This window comes from Schistocerca serialis, chromosome 1, assembly GCF_023864345.2.
Source record: "Schistocerca serialis cubense isolate TAMUIC-IGC-003099 chromosome 1, iqSchSeri2.2, whole genome shotgun sequence".
NCBI lineage: Eukaryota > Metazoa > Arthropoda > Insecta > Orthoptera > Acrididae > Schistocerca > Schistocerca serialis.
The window spans coordinates 738,464,937-738,484,374 of record NC_064638.1 but is presented as its reverse complement, the minus strand read 5'-3'; the positions used below and the strand labels follow the sequence as shown (position 1 = coordinate 738,484,374).

Genomic DNA, 19,438 nt, shown 5'->3' with positions numbered 1-19,438 from the left:
ATAACTGATGATGGTCGAAGTAGAGAGGATATAAAATGTAGACTGGCAATCGCAAGGAAACAGTTTCTGAAGAAGAGAAATTTGTTAACATCACGTATAGATTTAAGTGTCAGCAAGTCGTTTCTGGAAGTATTTGTATGGAAGTGATACATGGACGATAACTAGTTTGGACAAGAAGAGAATAGAAGCTTTCGAAATGTGGTGCTACAGACGAATGCTGAAGATTAGATGGGTAGATCATATAACTAATGAGGAGGTATTGAATGGGATTGGGGAGAAGAGAATTTTGTGGCACAACTTGACTAGGAGAAGGGATCGATTGGTAGGACATGTTCTGAGGCATCAAGGTATCACCAATTTGGTATTGGAGGGCAGCATGGAGGGTAAGAATCGTAGAGGGAGACCAAGAGATGAATACACTAAACAGATACAGAAGGATGTAGGTTGCAGTAGGTACTGGGAGGTGAAGAAGCTTGCATGGGATAGAGTAGCATGGAGAGCTGCATCAAACCAGTCTCAGGACTGAAGACCACAACAACCACAACAACTGGTGACATATTTGTTTTCGACCATTTTCGTTCTTGTTCTGTGCCAGGAATGCCTAGAAAAGTAGATTTTAGGCTAATAAATCATCATTTTAGGAAATTCTTGTCACATGCAAAATAACAAAGAAGTGAAACTGTAGTACAAAAAATTTTGTTTACTTATCTTTTCATTTTGCTTAAAGTCCAGTTCAAAGGTAGATTATTGTTTATTGTATGAGGGTGGCAAATCAGTTGTTTGGTAAGATTTAGCTGGCAATGGCAGATCAGTGAAAGTATCAGGCAGATAGTCTTCACATTCGAATATGTCTCTGTTCAGTGATTTGACACTGTAGGCCCTAAAACCACTGATAAATTTGATTGGTATAGGTGAAGAGGAATTATATGCAACCAGTCCAGCAACACTATAGATAATGATTTATCTTTTTGTGCTTCTCACAGGATCACAACCTGCCATAATACAGAATTTTTTGAAGAAAGGGAAGACCTCCCAAATCAGTGTTTATGTGAGATGGCAGAAGAAGCAAATTGATATATTCACATTTTGCATAGGATACAGAAATTATGTTTCTGTGGTTTCCTTGATTGTCTGCTTTAATGATTTTAGGATGCTTTTTCTGTATGTGTAATGTTTGTTGGAGTGCCATGGAACTGGTAAAACAGTTCACCCATCCCCAAAACCAGATGTTGTTGTTGTGGTCTTCAGTCCAGAGACTGGTTTGATACAGCTCTCCATGCTGCTCTATCCTGTACAAGCTTTTTCATCTCCGAGTAACTAATCCTTCTGAATCTGCATAGTGTATTTATCTCTTAGCCCCTCACTATGATTTTTAATCTCCACACTTCCCTCCAATACTAAATTGGTGATCCATTGATGCCTCAGAACCTTCATAGTCACTGTCCTCACCCATCTAGCCCCCTCCCTGCTTCCATTCCAGCACTGCACAGCCGTAATTTCACCGCCACACCCAGTCTTTTAATTTCTTTTGTTTTTATTTTTATTTTTATTTCTCTCCTTTCCACTCCTTACCCCCTCCCCCCTCTGCACCTTCTCTCCTACCCTCTGTCTAAACTGCAACACTTCACTGTCCACCACTCCCCTTCCCTGCCCCAGCCTCCTCCTTACCCCCACCCAGCCGCCACTCCCATCATGCACTGGTGCTGCTGAGACTGCAGATGTGTGTGCAAGCTGCGCTTGTGTGAGTGTGTGTGTGCATGTGTGTATGTGTGTCTACTGCTGACAAAGGCCTTAATGGCCGAAAGCTATGATTGTGTGAATCTCTTTATTTTGCTTATCGCGGCTCAACATCTCCACTATATGGTGAGTAGCAACTTTCCTTCTCTCGCATTGTTCTAATCTTAATTAAATTGATCCTATATCATTCTACACAGTTGAAAGAAACGTGGATGGGCCTACTCAAGATCTATTTCACAGAAAAGCAGCAACAAATGATTCTCAGTATGTGCATTGTCTCAGTATTAATAATTCCTTATGGTTAGCTGTTGACACACACTGAAACAAAACAGTGCATCATTATTGACTTGGCTATATATAGTCTATCTGCATGAGTTAAAAATGTTTACAGAATTCTATGACTTTGCTCTTTCATAGGTGGTTTCACTGCTACAAAAAAATTACGCTAACCCACCAGAAGAACAGCTACCCATCAGATGTTTCGATCTTGATCTAAATTTAAGAAAACAAAGAACAGAGGAAGCAAAACATGAACTTATCAGAACAAAACAACACTTGGAGTCTCTCTGTAAGGCCCAAGACAATTTGTGCCAGCTTATAAAAAGAGAAACGTGGGATAAATTAGAGATCAAGCGTAAACATATCAAGGTATGCAGGTATTACTTTTTTAAAAGCTTATTTTGAAAGCCTGATATTGATGAAAGTTATTCAGTAATGTTATATACTATTTATGTAGGCATTTTTGGGTGAGTTTGAAGTGGAGAATTATGCTCTGCTGCCTGCTAATAAAAGATATGAACAACAACTGAGAAAGCTTTTGGATCATAAGGCAGTTGTATCTCATATTGCAAAAGGGGAGTGTTTGGAGCCATGGATTCCGAAAAGTGATAGGTATGTCATGAAATGTTTAATATATGTTTATATTCTACAACCTGTTGCATGGTATATGACTGCACAGAATAAGACATATCACAGTCGCTTATTTCTTTTGATTCCATTCACAGACTTTTTGTGAGAGAAGCTATTGCATATACACTTTACACACAACCTGAGCTGTCTTTTTTTTTTTCATATTAATGATAAGTACATTAGTACAATTTTAGAACATTCTGTGAAGATTGCTTCTATAGCTACATCGCTACTCTGAAATTCACACTCATGTGCCTGGCAGAGGGTTTATACTACTTCTCTACCATTCCACTCATGAATGGCACATGGGAAAAAGGTACACCTAAATCTTTCCATTCGAGCTCTGATTTCTCTTATTTTATTGTGATGATCATTTCTCCCTATGTAGGTGGGTATCAACAAAATATTAAAGCATTTGGAAGAGAAAGTTGGTGATTGAAATTTCATAAATAGATCTCGCTGCAAAGAAAACCGATTTTGTTTCAGTTACTGCCATCCCATCTAGCGTATCATATCAATGACACTCTCACCCATATCATGCAATAACACAAAATGAGCTGCCCTTCTTTGCACTTTTTCGATGTCCTCCATCAATTCTACCTAATAAGGATTTCATATCACGCAGAAATATTCAAGCAGAGGACAGACAAATGTAATGTAGGCTGTCTCTTTAGTGGGTTTGTTGCATCTTCTAAGTGTTCTGCCAACAAAGTGCAGTCTTTGTTTCGCCTTCCCCACAATATTATCTATGTGGTCTTTCCAATTTAAGTTGCTCGTAATTGTAATTCCTAGGCATTTAGTCGAATTGACAGCCCTTAGATATGTGCGAATTATTGTATACCCAAAATTTATCGGATTTCTTTTAGTATCCAAGTGAATGGTGTCACACTTTTCCGTGTTTAGTGCTTTTTGTCACTTTTTGCACCATACAGAAATTCTCTGTAGATCATTTAGTTCACCTGATGATTTTCCTAGATGGTAAATTTCAGCATCATCTGCAGACAATCTAAGGAGGCTGCTCAGATTATCACCTAGATCATTTATGTAAATCAGGAACAGCAAAGGGCCTATGACACTACCTTGCAGAACGCCAGATATCACTTCTGTTCTACTCAATGATTTACCATCTATCACTATGTACTGTAACCTCTCTGAGAGGAAATCATGAATCTAGTCACACAACTGAGACGATACTCCATGTGCATGCAATTTGATTAATAGTCACTTGTGAGGAATGGTATCAAAAGCCTTCTGGAAATCTAGGAATATGGAATCGATCACAGATACCTTGTCAACAGCACTCATTACTTTGTGGGAATAAAGAGCTAGGTGTGTTGCACAAGAATGATATTTTCTGAATCTGTGCTGGTTATGTATCAATAAGTCATTTTCTTCAAGATGATTCATAGTGTTTGAGTGCAGTATGTGCTCCAAAATCTTACTGCAAATTGAGGTCAGTGATATGGCTCTGTAATTCAATGGGTTACTCCTATTTCCTTTCTTGAATATTGGTGTGACCTGTGCTACTTTCCATTCTTTAGGAACAGACCTTTTGTCAAGTGAGCGGTTGTATATGATTGCTAAGAAAGGTGCTATTGTGTCAGCATACTCTGAGAGGAACCTGATTGGTATACCATCTGGACTGGAAGACTTGCCTTTCTTAAGTGATTTGAATTGTTTCGCAACACCTAAGATATCTACTTTTATGTCACTCATGCCAACATCTGTTCTGGTTTTGAATTCTTGAAACTTTAAGTGAAACATATTGCCTACTACACAGATGCTCTCATATAGACCTTCTTTGCTGAGTTTTACAGATAAATGATACTCAAGTACTGACCACAGGAGAGCCAGATAAGCTTCATTGGTAAAACACAATTTTATGTCTGGGTAGAGTGGAGTATTTATTACTTCATAGGTAGTGGGGAGTGGGCATGGTAATTAAATGATAAATGATCACTCACACTCCCATCACTTACTATGAATACTTTTATTCTCACAGCATATACACAATGGATATAACATAGAATGCATACAACAGAGAACTGATCTGGCAAAGATACAGTTGTTCTTGCTGCTGTAGGGCAGTGATATTATTTGGGGATAGAGTGAGTGATTCTACATCCCCACAGAGTGTAGTCTTCCAGGTGCCTGGGTAGCCGTAACGGGTGGCTGGTCTGTGACATCAGTGGCAGTGCCAATGGGGCAGTGGTGGTGTCCGTAAAGCTGTTGTTGGATGGTGGTGCATTGTCCAGTGAGGCCGTCAGTCCACTGGCAGCAGAGTCCGGGGTATCAGTCATCATCATGAAGTGCTCTGGGGCTGACACAAACTGGTAGCCCTCTGAAGAAAGAGTGTATTTCAGACCCGCTGTGTCGATTGTAGGCAGAAGGAGCATGGAGTGCTCTAATGACCTCAAGATTGTGCTGTAGGTGAACTGTCTATTGTCAGATTTGGCTATAACCATGAGCAGTGAATCCTGCAGAGTTACGGAAATCTCTTCTGGGAGTTGATCTTGCAGGTCTATGACGATTGTAAATTGGCTTCAGGGGCCTGGAGCTGAGGCTGGTGGAGGAATCTGGGTGTGTCCACTAAAGTCCACACCGGTTTTAGGCGAACCACTGTTGGCAGGTTGAAGGGTGGGTTTGATGACATCATTCCTGAGCATAACGTGTGTACATGCTTAGAGGTCCTTGCGCACAAAGATGGTTGGGTTGGCATGGTGGGATGGTGGTGGGATGTGGACTTGGTGGATGTGGTCCCTGACACATTTTACTTGATCCGGCAGGTTGACTTCCACGGGGTCAATGGTTTGTGATATGAACTCTGATGGGAGTGTGATCGGTTCCCCATGGAGCACCTCTGCTAGCAAGGCAACCAGATCTTCTCTGTGGGCAGCTCATACGCCCAGCAGCACCTAGGAAAGGGCCTCTATCCACTCCTGGTCGTGGCATACAAGTGCTGTCTTGAGGGAGCAGTGCCACCGTTACAAAAGTCCGTTGGATTGAGGATGGTAGGCATCCACAGAGGTAGCAGAGCTCAGAGAACAGGGCCGACTTGAACTGCTGGCCTTGGTCAGTTGTCAGGGACTCTGGGCAGCCAAAGCGTGCAATCCATAGTGTGATGTAAGCTTCGGTGATGGTGTCAGCCAAGATATCAGTCAGAGGGGTGGCCTCCACCCATTGAGTTGTCCTGTCTATGGCTGACATGATGTAATTGAATCTGTTTGAATCTGTATGTAGCCCTGCCATGTCTATGTAGACATGTTGGAAATGGTCCTTCAAGATGGGGAGTTTCCCGAAGGGCAGTTGGGCATGATATCCTGTCTTGGGACGTTGGCATTGGATGCAGGCTGTCATCCACACAGTACAGACTCGTTTAATATTAGTCCAAACAAAATGTTCCATTATGAGTTCCAGTGTTGGGTGTACTCTGGGGTGAGACAAGTTGTGGAGGAGGTCAAAAACTGTCTATCTGAAGTTCTGTGGGACAACTGGCCATTGCCTGCCATGGGATACGTTGCACCAAACTAGTTTGGTTGTGCCTTGAACTGGAGGCCCATTGTGTCCAGATAGCAGGTTCTGAAGGTCAGTGTCAGTTGCTTTTGCCTCCACTAGTTGGTCAAAGTCAAAGTGTGCTGATGTGGAGGCAAGTCATGAGAGGTAGTAAGCCACCATGTTTTCTGCTCCCCATATATATCACAGACATCCAAAGTATATTGTGAAATCAAGTCCAGGTGATGGAATTGTTGAGGGGAGATATTGACTGGTGGGTTTTAATAGCGTCACCAAGAGGGCAGTGGTCTGTGTAGACAGTAATCAGTCAGCCCTCAATGTCTTCAGAAGTAACGAACCACCTCATATATCGCCAAATGCTCGTGGTCGAAGGTTGACCACATTTCCTGGGAGTCAGTAAGTTTCTGTGACAAAAATCATAGGAGTCGGGTTGCACTGGAGACTTCCTGTTGTAACACCATCCCAGTCACCTGTTCACTGGCATTGGCCATTACTACCATATGGGCATCTGGTGATAGGAGTGCCAGGGTGGTGGTCTGACTGAGCTTTGGTTTTGATGTTTTCGAAAGCTGCTTGCATATCAGAAGACCAAGTGAACTTATGTTTGCATAATTTGTTCTTGCTGTGGAGTGACTCTGTGAGCGGAAGAAGTATTTCTGCAGCATGGGGGAGGTGTTTTCAGTAAAAATTAAATACCCCTAAAAATGATGCAACTCTTGATAGTCCATTGGGTAGGTTACGGATAGGTTACGGATTTGGTCTATCTTTTCCGGGGCGGGAAGGATGCCCAAAGTGTCGAGGAGCTGGCCTACAAATGTAACATATTTTTGCCATAGTTGGCATTTGTCCTCATTGACCACAACACTATGCTCCGCAGGTTGTCAAATACTGCTTGGAGGTGTTTCTCATGATCTTGAGCTGTTTGTGAGAAGGTAATTATATCACCCAAACAACAATAGCAAAAGGACATGGTAAAAAACAAACTGTCAATGAACCACTTCAAAGCCTGAGCTGCATAGTGCACAAAGAGGAAATCGAGTAGGTGAAACCGTGTAATTATTTCCCTATTTGTGATGTGGCCATTGGGATCTATGAAAAAGCTCTTTTGCAGTCAGTCATACTAAAGATTGTGACACCAGCCAGGTCCTAGGAGAAATCCTGAACATTACACATGGGGTAACTATCAATGATGGCACATGCATTCAAATGTCTATAGTCCCCAGTAGTCCCCACACTGGTGCCACGTTTTATCTTTTTTCATTCTCATAGTAATTGGTGAGGCCAACACACTGTCTGATGGCCCAATGGTGCCCTTGCATAACAGTTCCTCGATTGTGGCCTTGGCCGCCTTTACTTTGTGAGGAGCGAGAAGGTGGGGCCGGCGTTGGACAGGTGGACCCGGGGCTTGTATTAATACTGTGTACAATACAATCACTAGTGCTACTGCACTTCATGGCACACGATCCACTCATGGAGGCGATATCACTGTTTACACTCGACCTGCTCGCAAGAGCAATGTCACTGATCTCGTGCAGCCCGCTCATGGCAGCATCATCACCAGAAGTTGAGGCACTGGACTGACCTGTGGTTCTGAAGGCCTTGCAGCATTTTGAGTGGGTGGCTCTCATTGTTGCTGGTCCGATGACAGCTGTTGCTGTGTGATGTGTAGTTGTGCTGTGTGCTCGGAGCAGTGGTTGCAGAGGTTTTCATGAGCTGCTTTGGTGTGGCGGAGGTAGGTGTATGCAGCAGTTGTGGTGCTCAAGTGGTCTGTAGCATCAAGTTTATCATTCCATCATATTCCTTGGTTAAATGAATTAATTACTTCTGCACTATTCAACTTGTGAATTTTTGGTCTTATCTTGTCTACAAAATGTCACCTTGCCAATTACATAACCTGGGTCCATGACCTGATGGGTAAGAGGTGAATTTCAGTGAATTATGGACACAAAATGTAATTACAAAACAACTTTACTGTACATGTTTATTGTACACAAGTTTATACAGAAATAAGTCACAGCTCACACTTTAAACAAAAACAAAATGCTGCATTACTGAAGTGTACGAACATTTATGAAAATGAAAGAAATCGATTGGTGCTAACAATTTAATTCTGACGACTTAAAAGTACAAACACCTTTATTCACAGAGTTTGTCATAAGAGAGTTCAATGTGCAATGTTAAGCACACATAATTTTATTTAGTTCTCTTTTATACATGAGGAAATAGCTAACAAGTAGTCTGTTTGGAAAATTGTAATTTAATGTGGTAATAAAATTTCATTGGATTGTCTACTTCCTACAGATGCAGTGACTGTTATTATATCCCCCAAGAATTTTTTATTTATGACCCACTTTTCCAACAGTACTGAAGTCTTGTATATCTTCCTAAAAATTACAGCAAACACAAATTAGGTACAAAGGTGATAACTGACCAAACTGCCAGTGAAAAAATTCGGGAAGCTATGTTGGAGGCAGAGGACGAAAAAGAGGAGCCAGAAATTGTTGAAGAACCTCATGTTTTCAGTGGCTCCTCCAGCCACAAATATGTTGAACTCTCACCTTATCTTGGATCACAGTTTGAAACTTCTTCATACCTCCAGATGCAAGAAGAAACTGTATTTCTCCAGGTAAATCATTCAGAATTATTCTATTATTTTTATTGATAATACTGTAGCAGTAATGCAAAAGAGACTAAAGCTAAGTTAGAGTGTGTGTGTGAGAGAGAGAGAGAGACACAGAGAGAGAGAGAGAGAGAGAGAGAGAGAGAGAGAGAGAGGTGCATGTTTTCTATTGCAGAACAGACCAAAATCAATTTTTGATAATCCCACCAGTTTCTGTAACATTCTTAAGTTTGACAAATATGTTTATCATTCATGTACTGTAACCTGTGAAAAATTTTTCCCTGCATTTTATTTATTTTTCAGAAAGTGAAAATTGATTTAAGACATTATTTCAATAAAAAATTTAATGCAATGGTTTCTTTAAAAGAAAAAGAAATGAATGTGGTTTGGGAAAGAAACAAACGTCTCCGGTACATTTTGTCTGAGTTGAATAATAAAGAAAAGATAATAATTGATCCTGCATGGACACCTAAAGAGAAACCTGAAACAATTATCACTGTAGAAGACAATGAGGTAACATTAACTACATAATTTCACATATTGTTTTGATATACTGTTGCATATTAGTAAGTAGAATAGATGAATAATAGAAGGGAAATATTTATTCTTGTGAAAAACAATTTCATCAGTTTTGTACGAATCACTTTTGTATATTTATATTGTGAGACTCTTATTTTTATCTTCATCAACATGTTTATAGGGATAAAAAAGGAAAATGTGTTTTTATGTGCTGTAGAGAATTAATACTACTACCAGAATGCAGCAGAGTGTATAATGTAAAACTCTCTGATATGGTAGCACCATATGGTCCCACAGCACCCTCCATCCCGATGGAGCTTATTGAGGGTGGCGGCTTGCCTCTAATAACTAGACTCTTCTCACTCCTTCTATTAATGTGGGAAACCCGCAAGGTACCAGCTGACTTGAAGAACTCCACAACTGTCACCATCTTCAAGAAGGGCAACAGCAGCGTCTGTGGTAACTACCGGGGAATATCTCTACTCTCTGTCACTGGCAAAATTTTTGCAAGAATCCTTTTAAATCGCCTCCAGACACTTTCAGAGACTATACTACCTGAGTCTCAATACGGGTTTCGACCTTCAAGAGGGACAATTGACATGATTTTCTGTGCACGACAACTACAGGAGAAGTGCAGAGAACAGCAAAAGCCTTTACTATTTGTTTTCTATGATCTAGAAAAGGCCTTTGATACAGTTCCCAGAGAAGCCATGTGGATGGTCTTAAAATGGTTTGGCTGCCCTGAACATTTTGTTGACCTGATTGAAGCTCTCCACGATGATGTGACTGGACAGGTCCTCTGCCAGAATGAAACGACTGGTGAATTCCCAATAACAAGTGAGCTTAAACAAGGATGCGTTCTTGCACCAACATTATCTGCATTGTATCTGGCAGCTATGCTTTACGAGACAACTGTAAACAATGCAGGAATAGAACTAAAGTACAGGTTTGATGGAGGATTATTCAACCAGTCCAGACTCCATTCATAAAAGTTCACCAGTACCACTCGTGTGACAGAGCTGCAGTATGCTGATGACAATGCTTCTCCAGCTCATTCACCTGCAGAGTTGCAGCTGTCAGTTGATTCCTTCAGCAGGGCGTACGAACGATTTGGTCTCTCCATCAATATTCCAAAGACAAAGGTGATGGCGCAGCCAACTCCTGGCTCCTCCGTTCCTGAATTCAGCATATCCATTTATGATACACCCTTGGAACAAGTGGACCATTTCCTCTACCTGGGAAGCATACTGTCATCTAACTGCTCATCTGGAAAAGATGTGGAGAATAGATTACGTGCTGCCCATGTAGCATTTGGACGTCTTACAAAGCGTGTCTTCCTGAATAAAGACCTAACACTGTACACCAAACTGATGGTGTACAAAGCTGTAGTCATTTCCACCCTGCTATGTGGTTGCAAAACCTGGACGTTATATCGCTGTGAACTGAAGAAACTAGAACGCTTCAACCAACAGAAGCTAAGATATATCATGAACCTGAAATGGGATGACTTCATATCCAACACGGCTGTTCTTGAGAAAGCAAAAATGTATAACATGGAAGCTCTTATCATTGTGCATCAACTCAGATGGGTCGTACATGTCCAGCGGATGAAAAATGACAGACTTCCACGCCAAATGCTGTACAGCGAAGTGAGCACAGGTAAAAGGTCACGAGGTGCCCCCTCTCAAACGTTATAAGGATCAGTACAAGAAAAATCTGAAAAACTTGAACATCGATCCGAGTAACTGGTCTACAATAGCAGAGGACCGAAGTCGCTGGCGCTCAGTTACCTCAAATGCTCTTCAAAACTTTGAGCTGGAACGTCGAAGAATGGAGGATGACAAATGCCGGAGACGTAAACTCCTCCAGGCTCAGCCACGTCCTCCACCTTCCATCAGCTGTAATGTCTGTGGCCGCCTGTTCCATGCTAGGATTGGATTGCTAAGCCATCAACGACACTTCCACGCCTGAACCATGACAAAGGAAATCTCAGGAGAGAAATGAAAACTCGGATACGAGTATCAGCCGACGATGACGGTAGGATAACATTAGCATAAGTGAGCCGGTTTTTAATGTTTTCTTTCAACACATCATTGTGCTGAGCACTCAGTAATAAATGTATTAAAGAATTATTAAAGGCCTCATCTAAATATTAATAGTAGCAGAGGACAAACTGTAAGATAGTTGTAAGTGGTCTACTTAACCCCCTGCAAATGGTTGAATTAGCTGTGCTATGGAGTCAGCTGAACCATTGTCATTAAGTATTTTACTTTCAAAAACACAATACATGTCAAAGAAGTAAATGACCATGTGGGACAGAGTACACCCCATGCAAATGACAAATTAAAAATAAATCAGAACTGCTTATAAAACACTAGGAAATATCTACATATACATACATACTCTCCAACCACTGTGAAGTACATGGCAGAGGTTACTTAAAGCATTATCACATGTTATGATTTCTTCCCATTCCAACCATAATGAGCCCAGGATCAGTGACTAAGTAAATGCTTTTGCACCTGGTGCCATTACTCTGTTTTTGTCTCCGTGGTCCGTATGGGAGCAATAAATGAGAAGCAAGATTATTCACATAATACTGATTCTTAATGCATTGTAAGTATGATTTCACAGGATAATTTGTGTCTGTTTCAAGACATTGATGAAGATGGGGATGATGACATGTTAATGTGGGTGTCCTACAGCAAGGTCTTTTGTCCCCATACTAAAATTTCATGAGACAAGTGTTGTTAAAGAGCACAAAATTGTTAAAATACTAACTATAAGGAAAAACATAAATAATGCCCTGATAACAGCCTGCAGGGATATGGCACATTTTGTTATTATCCCCCCCCCCCCCCCCCTAGGCCTCCAGTCTCGCAGTAAAAAACAAGGAAATGGTGTTGCTAGTGGTTTTGATGTGGATTTATTGAAAAGCTCTGTCAGTGAACAACTACTGCTATCAGTAACACTGTCATTCAGTTTAATCCCTACTGTGAACTTTGCAACTAGGGTATTAAAATGCTCTGAGACTGCTGTTGATAATATCTTTGTCTACAAATCTTGGGAGAAAAGTCATATCACAAAACCAATAGTAAATGGGCTATCTGATCATGTAATGCACCATCTTATGTTAAATGTTAAAAACTGCCAGGATATAAAATCTATTAAATCTGATTACAGGAGGGTAATAAATAAGTCAAACATTCAGAAATTTCAGATGTTGCTCAAAGACATGAAATGGATAGAGGTTTACTATACTGCCAAAGTGTGGCAGCCATGCTGCAAACATGCACGAGTGGACCAGAGCACTAATGACTGGCTGTAGTTAGCTGTGTCAGATATTCATCAGCTTGCATACCTGCTGATAGGCAAAATTGTGGCACCATGTGGCACGCATGGATGCAGGTCAGCAGGAAAATCAAAGCACTGGAAACTGTGCCACTGTACAGTACAGATGCATTTTTCGAGGGTCTATAATTTCAATCTGTGGACCATGTGGGTTGAGCTTGGTGAAAGCTCACCACAGACACTTAATGGAAGTTTGTTTGCTGCTCTTCATTTGTTTCTGCCTTCACTATGTTGGAGTCATAAAACACATGGTGCATCTGCAATCGTGAGGAAAAAGTTACATTTAATTCAAGACATGCATCCATTGTTCTCCTATGCTCATGCAAACAGACAGTGCACTCGTCACCAAGGAGTGTACACTCTCCGGGATCGATATTTTAGGAACTGTTATGCAAACACAGTTATCATGATTGCTGGTTAATGGACATTGCAATCTGATCTCATTTTTTTCACAGGTTCACTTAGTCATTTAGCAGAATAAATACATTTTTGGCAAGTGTACTTATCAAGTCCCATTACCACATCATCACCATAGCCTACATCCTGAACAAAGTGCATGGGTGCAACAGTAAAGTTGGCTTGCTGCACGACTGTCATGTAAGTGGCAATACCTGCATGTTCCTGCTTCAGAAGCATTCATTAATAATGCTACTTCCTCATTTGAAAGTTGTTTTCCCCTAAAGGTAACTAAAATTAAATGGAAGTCTAGAAATAAACCATGGATTACACAAGGATTAAAGGTAGGATTAAAGGTATCATGTGGGAGAAAATGGAAACTGTGTGTATTATCTAGGAACAGTTTTGATGGCAGCGTTGTAATGCATTACAAAAAATGCTGCAAAATATTGAAGCAGGTAATCCAGAAATCTAAGCAGCTTTATTATGAAAAAAAGATAATTACATCAGGCACAAAATAAAAATGTGATGTAGTGAAGACAGAGACAGGTGGGGTCAGAACAGAAGATGAACAAATAGCTCTAAAAACATGTGAGACATAGGTAACAAGTGCATGTAGGTAACAAGTACCTTGCTTCTGTTACTGACAGCTTGGATTTATCAGGTTCAGTAAACAGTGCAAGGGGATATCTGAGATCAGTCTCTCCAAATAACTTCACTTCTCTTACTTTTGTACAGCTTGAACAACATAAAAATAATTATGCACTGTTCTTTTACTCTTTTCCCCGCAAACAAACTCATACATTTGCCACGACTGGGGGCCATGGCTCTCTCTCCATGTCTTCCCTACTGCCTGTCAGAAAAACTAATCCAGCTTCTCCTCATGATGAGTGAGATGTCGTACCTAAAAATATTTTAAATTATGAACCCCTAATGTGAAATCTGTATCACAGTTGTGTAACATTCAATTTTTATGAGGTATGCTTTGGCTCCCATTTTAAATAGATGTATTTCAGTTACCTCTTTTTATTTCCTTTAGCAAATTATTGTAAAATTTCAATCCATGATAGGAAATGCTGTTCAGAGCTTTTTGTTTGATTTCCCTTGGCAAATATGCGTCCAAACTAGCTCCTGTATCATGATTTTGTATAGAGCTATTAAAGGCACATCTTTTAATGTTTTTACTGATGTGTGCAACAGATTGATAAATGAACTCAATTGGCACAGTGAGGATACCCAATTTTTAAAATATTTCCTTGCATTCTTTCTCTGTGGGTACAAAATTGCTTTAGTGTTTGGTATATTTGACCCCAGCGCAGAATCCCACAGCAAAGAAATGACTGAACATAGCAACAGTATGTTAGCACAAGGCACTACCTCATACACACTGATTTTAGGATTCTTAGGGCATTCATCACTAAAATTTGAGTTTGCTACAAATTGCTTCTGAACAATAAGTTCTTGTTTTTTACCAATGACTACTATCATGTTGTTGTAAGCAGCTAAAAGAATTTTTTTCTCTATCTCCTAAATTGTCTGAAAAGTCATTATTGCTGTATGCTGTTGAACACCAACATCATGTCTATGGCCCAACAAATGAAATATGGCATTGTCTGAAGTATGGGCTATCTCAGCTGTATTGTACATAACAGACACTTACCTCTATAACAGAAAGAATACATGTTTCTTTACAGTCCTGATGCAATTATTGTCATTAACATAAAATTGTATTTAAAAAATTTGTGTAAAATTATAGCAGATAAACAAGTAGAAACTTCTAATGTACTGTGAGTTTTTCTGTAACATCCATGATAAAAAGAAGTATTTATTTACAGGTGAAAGCAAAACCATATATTTCACCTAGTGAGCAAGAGATACTGGACAAACTTGCTGCTGAAGAAGAAGCACGCCGTTTAGCTGAATTGGCAGATGACTTTCGTGAGAGGGCTTTGGTGGATATGATGGATGGTGTGCTTGAACTACTATGGGAGCACATAATTAAACGTGACATTCCAAAGCCAGCATGTATGGTAACAAGTCAATTATTGTGATGATTTATATTATTTGCACACCTACTTTAACCATTGCCTACAACTCATAAGAAAGTCTAAGTCTAAAAATTGTTTGAAGACAGATGGTAACAGAGTTGTGTTCCATGTATCTATTCCGTTGAATTGATAATGATCAGTATTTTTCGAACAAATTTAAAAAATATGTGTGAGACATCTACGTCTTGGATGATTTTCATACCATAGTGTAGTATGTATACTACAGAAAATCAGTTTAGTTAGTGTGCATTACCAGTTTTTAACTATGATACTAAGATGTGGAGTCTCATTATGAAAACCATTCAAAAACTGAGGAGTGAACAGTGAGCTATTCCTAGGTGCATTATGAGAATTACTAGACTAGATGAGAATACAAACAGATATATCAGGAATAACCAAGATGATGAATTACAGTTGTGTCAGACTTTTTGCTAGATTCCAAGAGAAGAGAAAAGAAAAGACCAGCAACATAATAAAAGATGTTCATTACATGAGCTATATGTTATTTCAATGACTCTTTTATCAAAATGATGTGGAATGACTCAGATTGCAGGATATGTATATCAGTACATTTATAGTTGTAACATTAATCAACATGTGAAAATTAAAATTTTCCTTGTGAATTAAATGTTAGAAAAGATTTTGGGATTACAGCCAGCCGTCATGAACTTCACTCCATGATACTTCAACTGGACACCTGTCAGTCATTTTCAGATGAGGCATTGAGGACTGATGAAGATGTTCTCAACACCATCTTATATAGCACCCTGATAGTATTGCCATGCAAGCTTCAATGTCATGGTGACAGAAGGACCACACCACTCAGCAGCAGCACCCTTGCTGGTGGTACTGCAAGTTCAGCTGTCTTCACTGTTGCTGCTCCCCACAATTTATGGAGTATTCTGGCATCTTCATCAGGAATATATCTCAGAGATAACAGGATTCCATGGCTTATTCAGCTGATAGCCACTGTCACAGTTCATTAAATTTGCAGCACCGCATAATTTAATGGATTTTTTTATTTGGACTCCCAAAAACATTTTGCTGTGGCCAAAATGAATGTTTCGGCATACTCCATTGAATGTCCATTGGAGATACAATGTTCTGCAACTGCAGACTTGCTGGGTTGCATAAGGTGAGTGCAACATGTATGTTCTGTACAACATTCTTCCACTGTGCATGTTATTTGTCCTATATAGGCCATACCCCGCTGGCAAAGTGTTTTGTAAATTCCCACCCTCTGTAGTAACAAATTATCCTTCATTGACCCCAGCAGGTCTGAAATCTTAGATGGTGGGCAGAAAATTATTTTCACCCAAAAATTCCTAAGGATTCTTGCTATTTTTAACAAAATATTTCCAACAAAGGAAAGGAAAGCTAGGGATTTTGCTGGCACGTTCTCCTCTTTATCTGCCCCCCCCCCCCCCCCCAGTTCTATTTTCCTGGTTTGAGTATCCATTATCTCTGAACACTGTCCTTGAATGTGCAAGCTCTTTAGTAAACTATCTGCATCTGACATTGTATACATACTGTGTACAAGGTTTTTAGCACACTCATGGCTTGGAATGGGTGATGGCAACTTGAAGAGTGCAAGTACAAATCAGTGTGAGTGGGCTTATGGTAAACAGCAACTCCAAGAGAACCATCACTCTTCTCTCTAACCAAAACATCCAGGAATGGGAAACAATCACTTTTCTCTAATTCCATAGTAAATTCAATGTTCTCATGAATGGAGTTCTCTCCTCCATGGGACCACACTACAAAAGTATCATCCACGTACCTCCAAAAAACACTTTCTTTAAGAACTGCTGATTCAAGTGCTTTTTCCTCAAAATCTTTCATTAAAAATATTTACCACCAGGGGACACAAGAGGCTAACCATGGCAACGCTGTCAATCTGTTCAAAATATTCCTGGTTAAACATAAAATAGCCTTAGGAGAGAGTATGTCTAAACGAACCAGTGATGTCCAACTGAAACTGTTTACCAATTAATGCTAGGAAATCAGCAAGAGGTACCATTGAAAATTGAAATTCTACATCAAAACTCACTAAAAGATATGAACAACTTAGGTGTATAACCCTGTCTGTGGATAAAATCAGCAGAGTTTCGTATATGATCTGAATGTTTGCCAACCAGTGGTCTCAGCATGAAATCAAGATGTTTGGCTAAATCATACATAGTGACTTTAATATTACTCACTGTAAGCTGTAAAGGAAGACCTTGTTTTTGCACTTTAGGAATGGTGGTATGCTGCCATGTGGTCTTGACCGTTTGACTGTTTCCGGAGGAAATGAAGAAGAATTCATGAGTCCACATGTCTTTCGTTGCACATATGCAGTAGGGTCATGATAAATCTTCCTGTACATAGTGTTATATCCTAGCCAGTAATGCCACCCGAGCCCGCTGCCAAAAGGTTGGCAGCATCAAAGTCCGGACGCCGTCCGCATAAGCAGCACCAGCGAGACAGGAAATCGCCGCAAGTCTGCGCGCGCCACCGCTGACTTCTGGTTTCTTAAGCGCTGGAGTCGCGAGCGCTAGGACAGTTCTGTATTCGCCGCTCAGTTGTATACTCGCCACCGAATTGTGTACTTGCTAGTCAGTTGTGTGTTCATCGCAGCAGAGTTGTTGTTTGTCGTCAGCTGACGCTGACCTAGCCGCTCTGACTCGAACTAGACAGATTTCTGTAGACACGGAGTTCACTACTGTGTTGCTGTATCTTCGTTAATAAAGATAAGTACCGACTTTTATTTAATCAGAGTTTTTGGGTTTTCCTCTTTCTGTTCACTGTTCCAGCGGACCGGTCGGCCCGCTACTAAAAGTGTGGCGGTGACTTCGTAAGCCGTTTCTACAGCGAATTGCTTGTCGCTACGAACGCCGCCACAAAACTGGCGACGAGGACTTCCGAACTCGTGTGCAGGGCTGGTTCAACTTGTTTCTGGTTATACTAATTATAGCGATAAAATTTTGGGGGCTGGTTTAATTTGTGTTCACTATGTCTGCCGAATTACAACAGTTGATCTTGTTACAGAGTCAGCAAATACAAAGTCTGGTGGAAGCAATCGCCAAACAAGTGGCTAATCCTCCAACACAAAAGGAACAAGCACAGGCAGCACCACCTTTCCGTGCTTTTGATGCATCACGAGAAGAATGGCGAGAATATTTCGCACAGTTGCAGGTGCACATGACAGTCTACAAAATCACAGGTACTGAGCGGCAGCTTTATTTAATTTCCACTGCAGGCGTGGAAGTCTATCGACTCCTTTGTAAGTTGTTCCCGGAATCCCAGCCAGAAGCTTTAGACTATGACAATGTTGTTAACAAGCTTGCTGAGTATTTCGAGTCGCGAGTTCATGTGGCAGCAGCCAGATTCAAGTTCTTCAGATTAAAGAAACTGCCACATCAATCTAATAAACAGTGGTTAACAGATTTACGGGGCCTCACCCGTCAGTGCCGATTTAATTGTGTGTGTGGAGCTTCCTACAGTGATGTCATGTTACGAGACGCTATTACTCAAAACATTGCAGATTCTCGTATTCGTGCTGCTATCTTAAAGTTGCCTGACCCGTCATTAGAGACTGTGATGAACATCATTGAAGCCCAAGATACTTTTGACTATGCTGAGTGTGAGTTAGATCAGCCATGTATTTCTCAAATTGCCTGTGCTAAGCAAGTTATGTCACGCCCGTGGCCCCACCGGCCGAGTCAGACTGTAAACACTAGCCGGCCGCGTCATGTTAAACACATTCGTCAGCCGCGTGTGCAAAATGATAGAGTTAAGTCTTGCCCTAAGTGTGTTCTTACTCATCCTCATGAACGTTGCCCGTTAAGAAACGCGGTTTGTCACTTTTGTCAAAGGAAAGGACACATCCAGACTGTTTGTTTGCGTAAACGCAAGAACAATTCTAGTGCTGCCCAGCCCATGGATATTCATGTTCTTCAAAGCCAGCCCGCCCAGAAGGTCGCGTTTAAAGACTCTTCCACGGTTCGTGTGGGTAATAAACTTGTTCGCAATAAGCCACCCACCCAGCAACCTGCTATGCGACCCAAGCGTAATTCAAACACTGTAAAAAGTAATGTACAGACTGCAAGTGAAGCGGGAGTTGTTGTTCCACCCGCCCAACCCACGAGTTGTCGTAAGCAACGAACACGCGCTAAACGCGCTGATTTTGTGTCTTCCGCCTCCACTGCACCGATCCAGAGACAGTGTAATAAACTATTTGTGAAGCTACGCATCCAGGATAAGACCTTCAATTTTCAATTAGACACTGGTGCGTCTGTGACTCTCATAAATAGTGCTACGTATGCGGCTATCGGCCGCCCTAAACTTTCAGCGGCAAAACATT

The 19,438-nt window shown here is 40.8% G+C and overlaps 1 protein-coding gene across 1 annotated transcript in view; it reads left to right on the top strand.

Moving 5' to 3' along the window:
- Positions 1-1,187: 1,187 nt before the first annotated feature.
- The window catches only part of LOC126428416 (cilia- and flagella-associated protein 43), a 218,090-nt gene continuing 199,839 nt past the window's right edge, over positions 1,188-19,438 (top strand). The window contains exons 1-6 of the mRNA XM_050090378.1: positions 1,188-1,196; positions 2,155-2,385; positions 2,474-2,628; positions 8,557-8,785; positions 9,083-9,292; positions 14,881-15,075. Coding sequence (XP_049946335.1) covers positions 1,188-1,196; positions 2,155-2,385; positions 2,474-2,628; positions 8,557-8,785; positions 9,083-9,292; positions 14,881-15,075 — 1,029 coding nt within the window. The remainder of the gene's footprint in view (positions 1,197-2,154; positions 2,386-2,473; positions 2,629-8,556; positions 8,786-9,082; positions 9,293-14,880; positions 15,076-19,438) is intronic.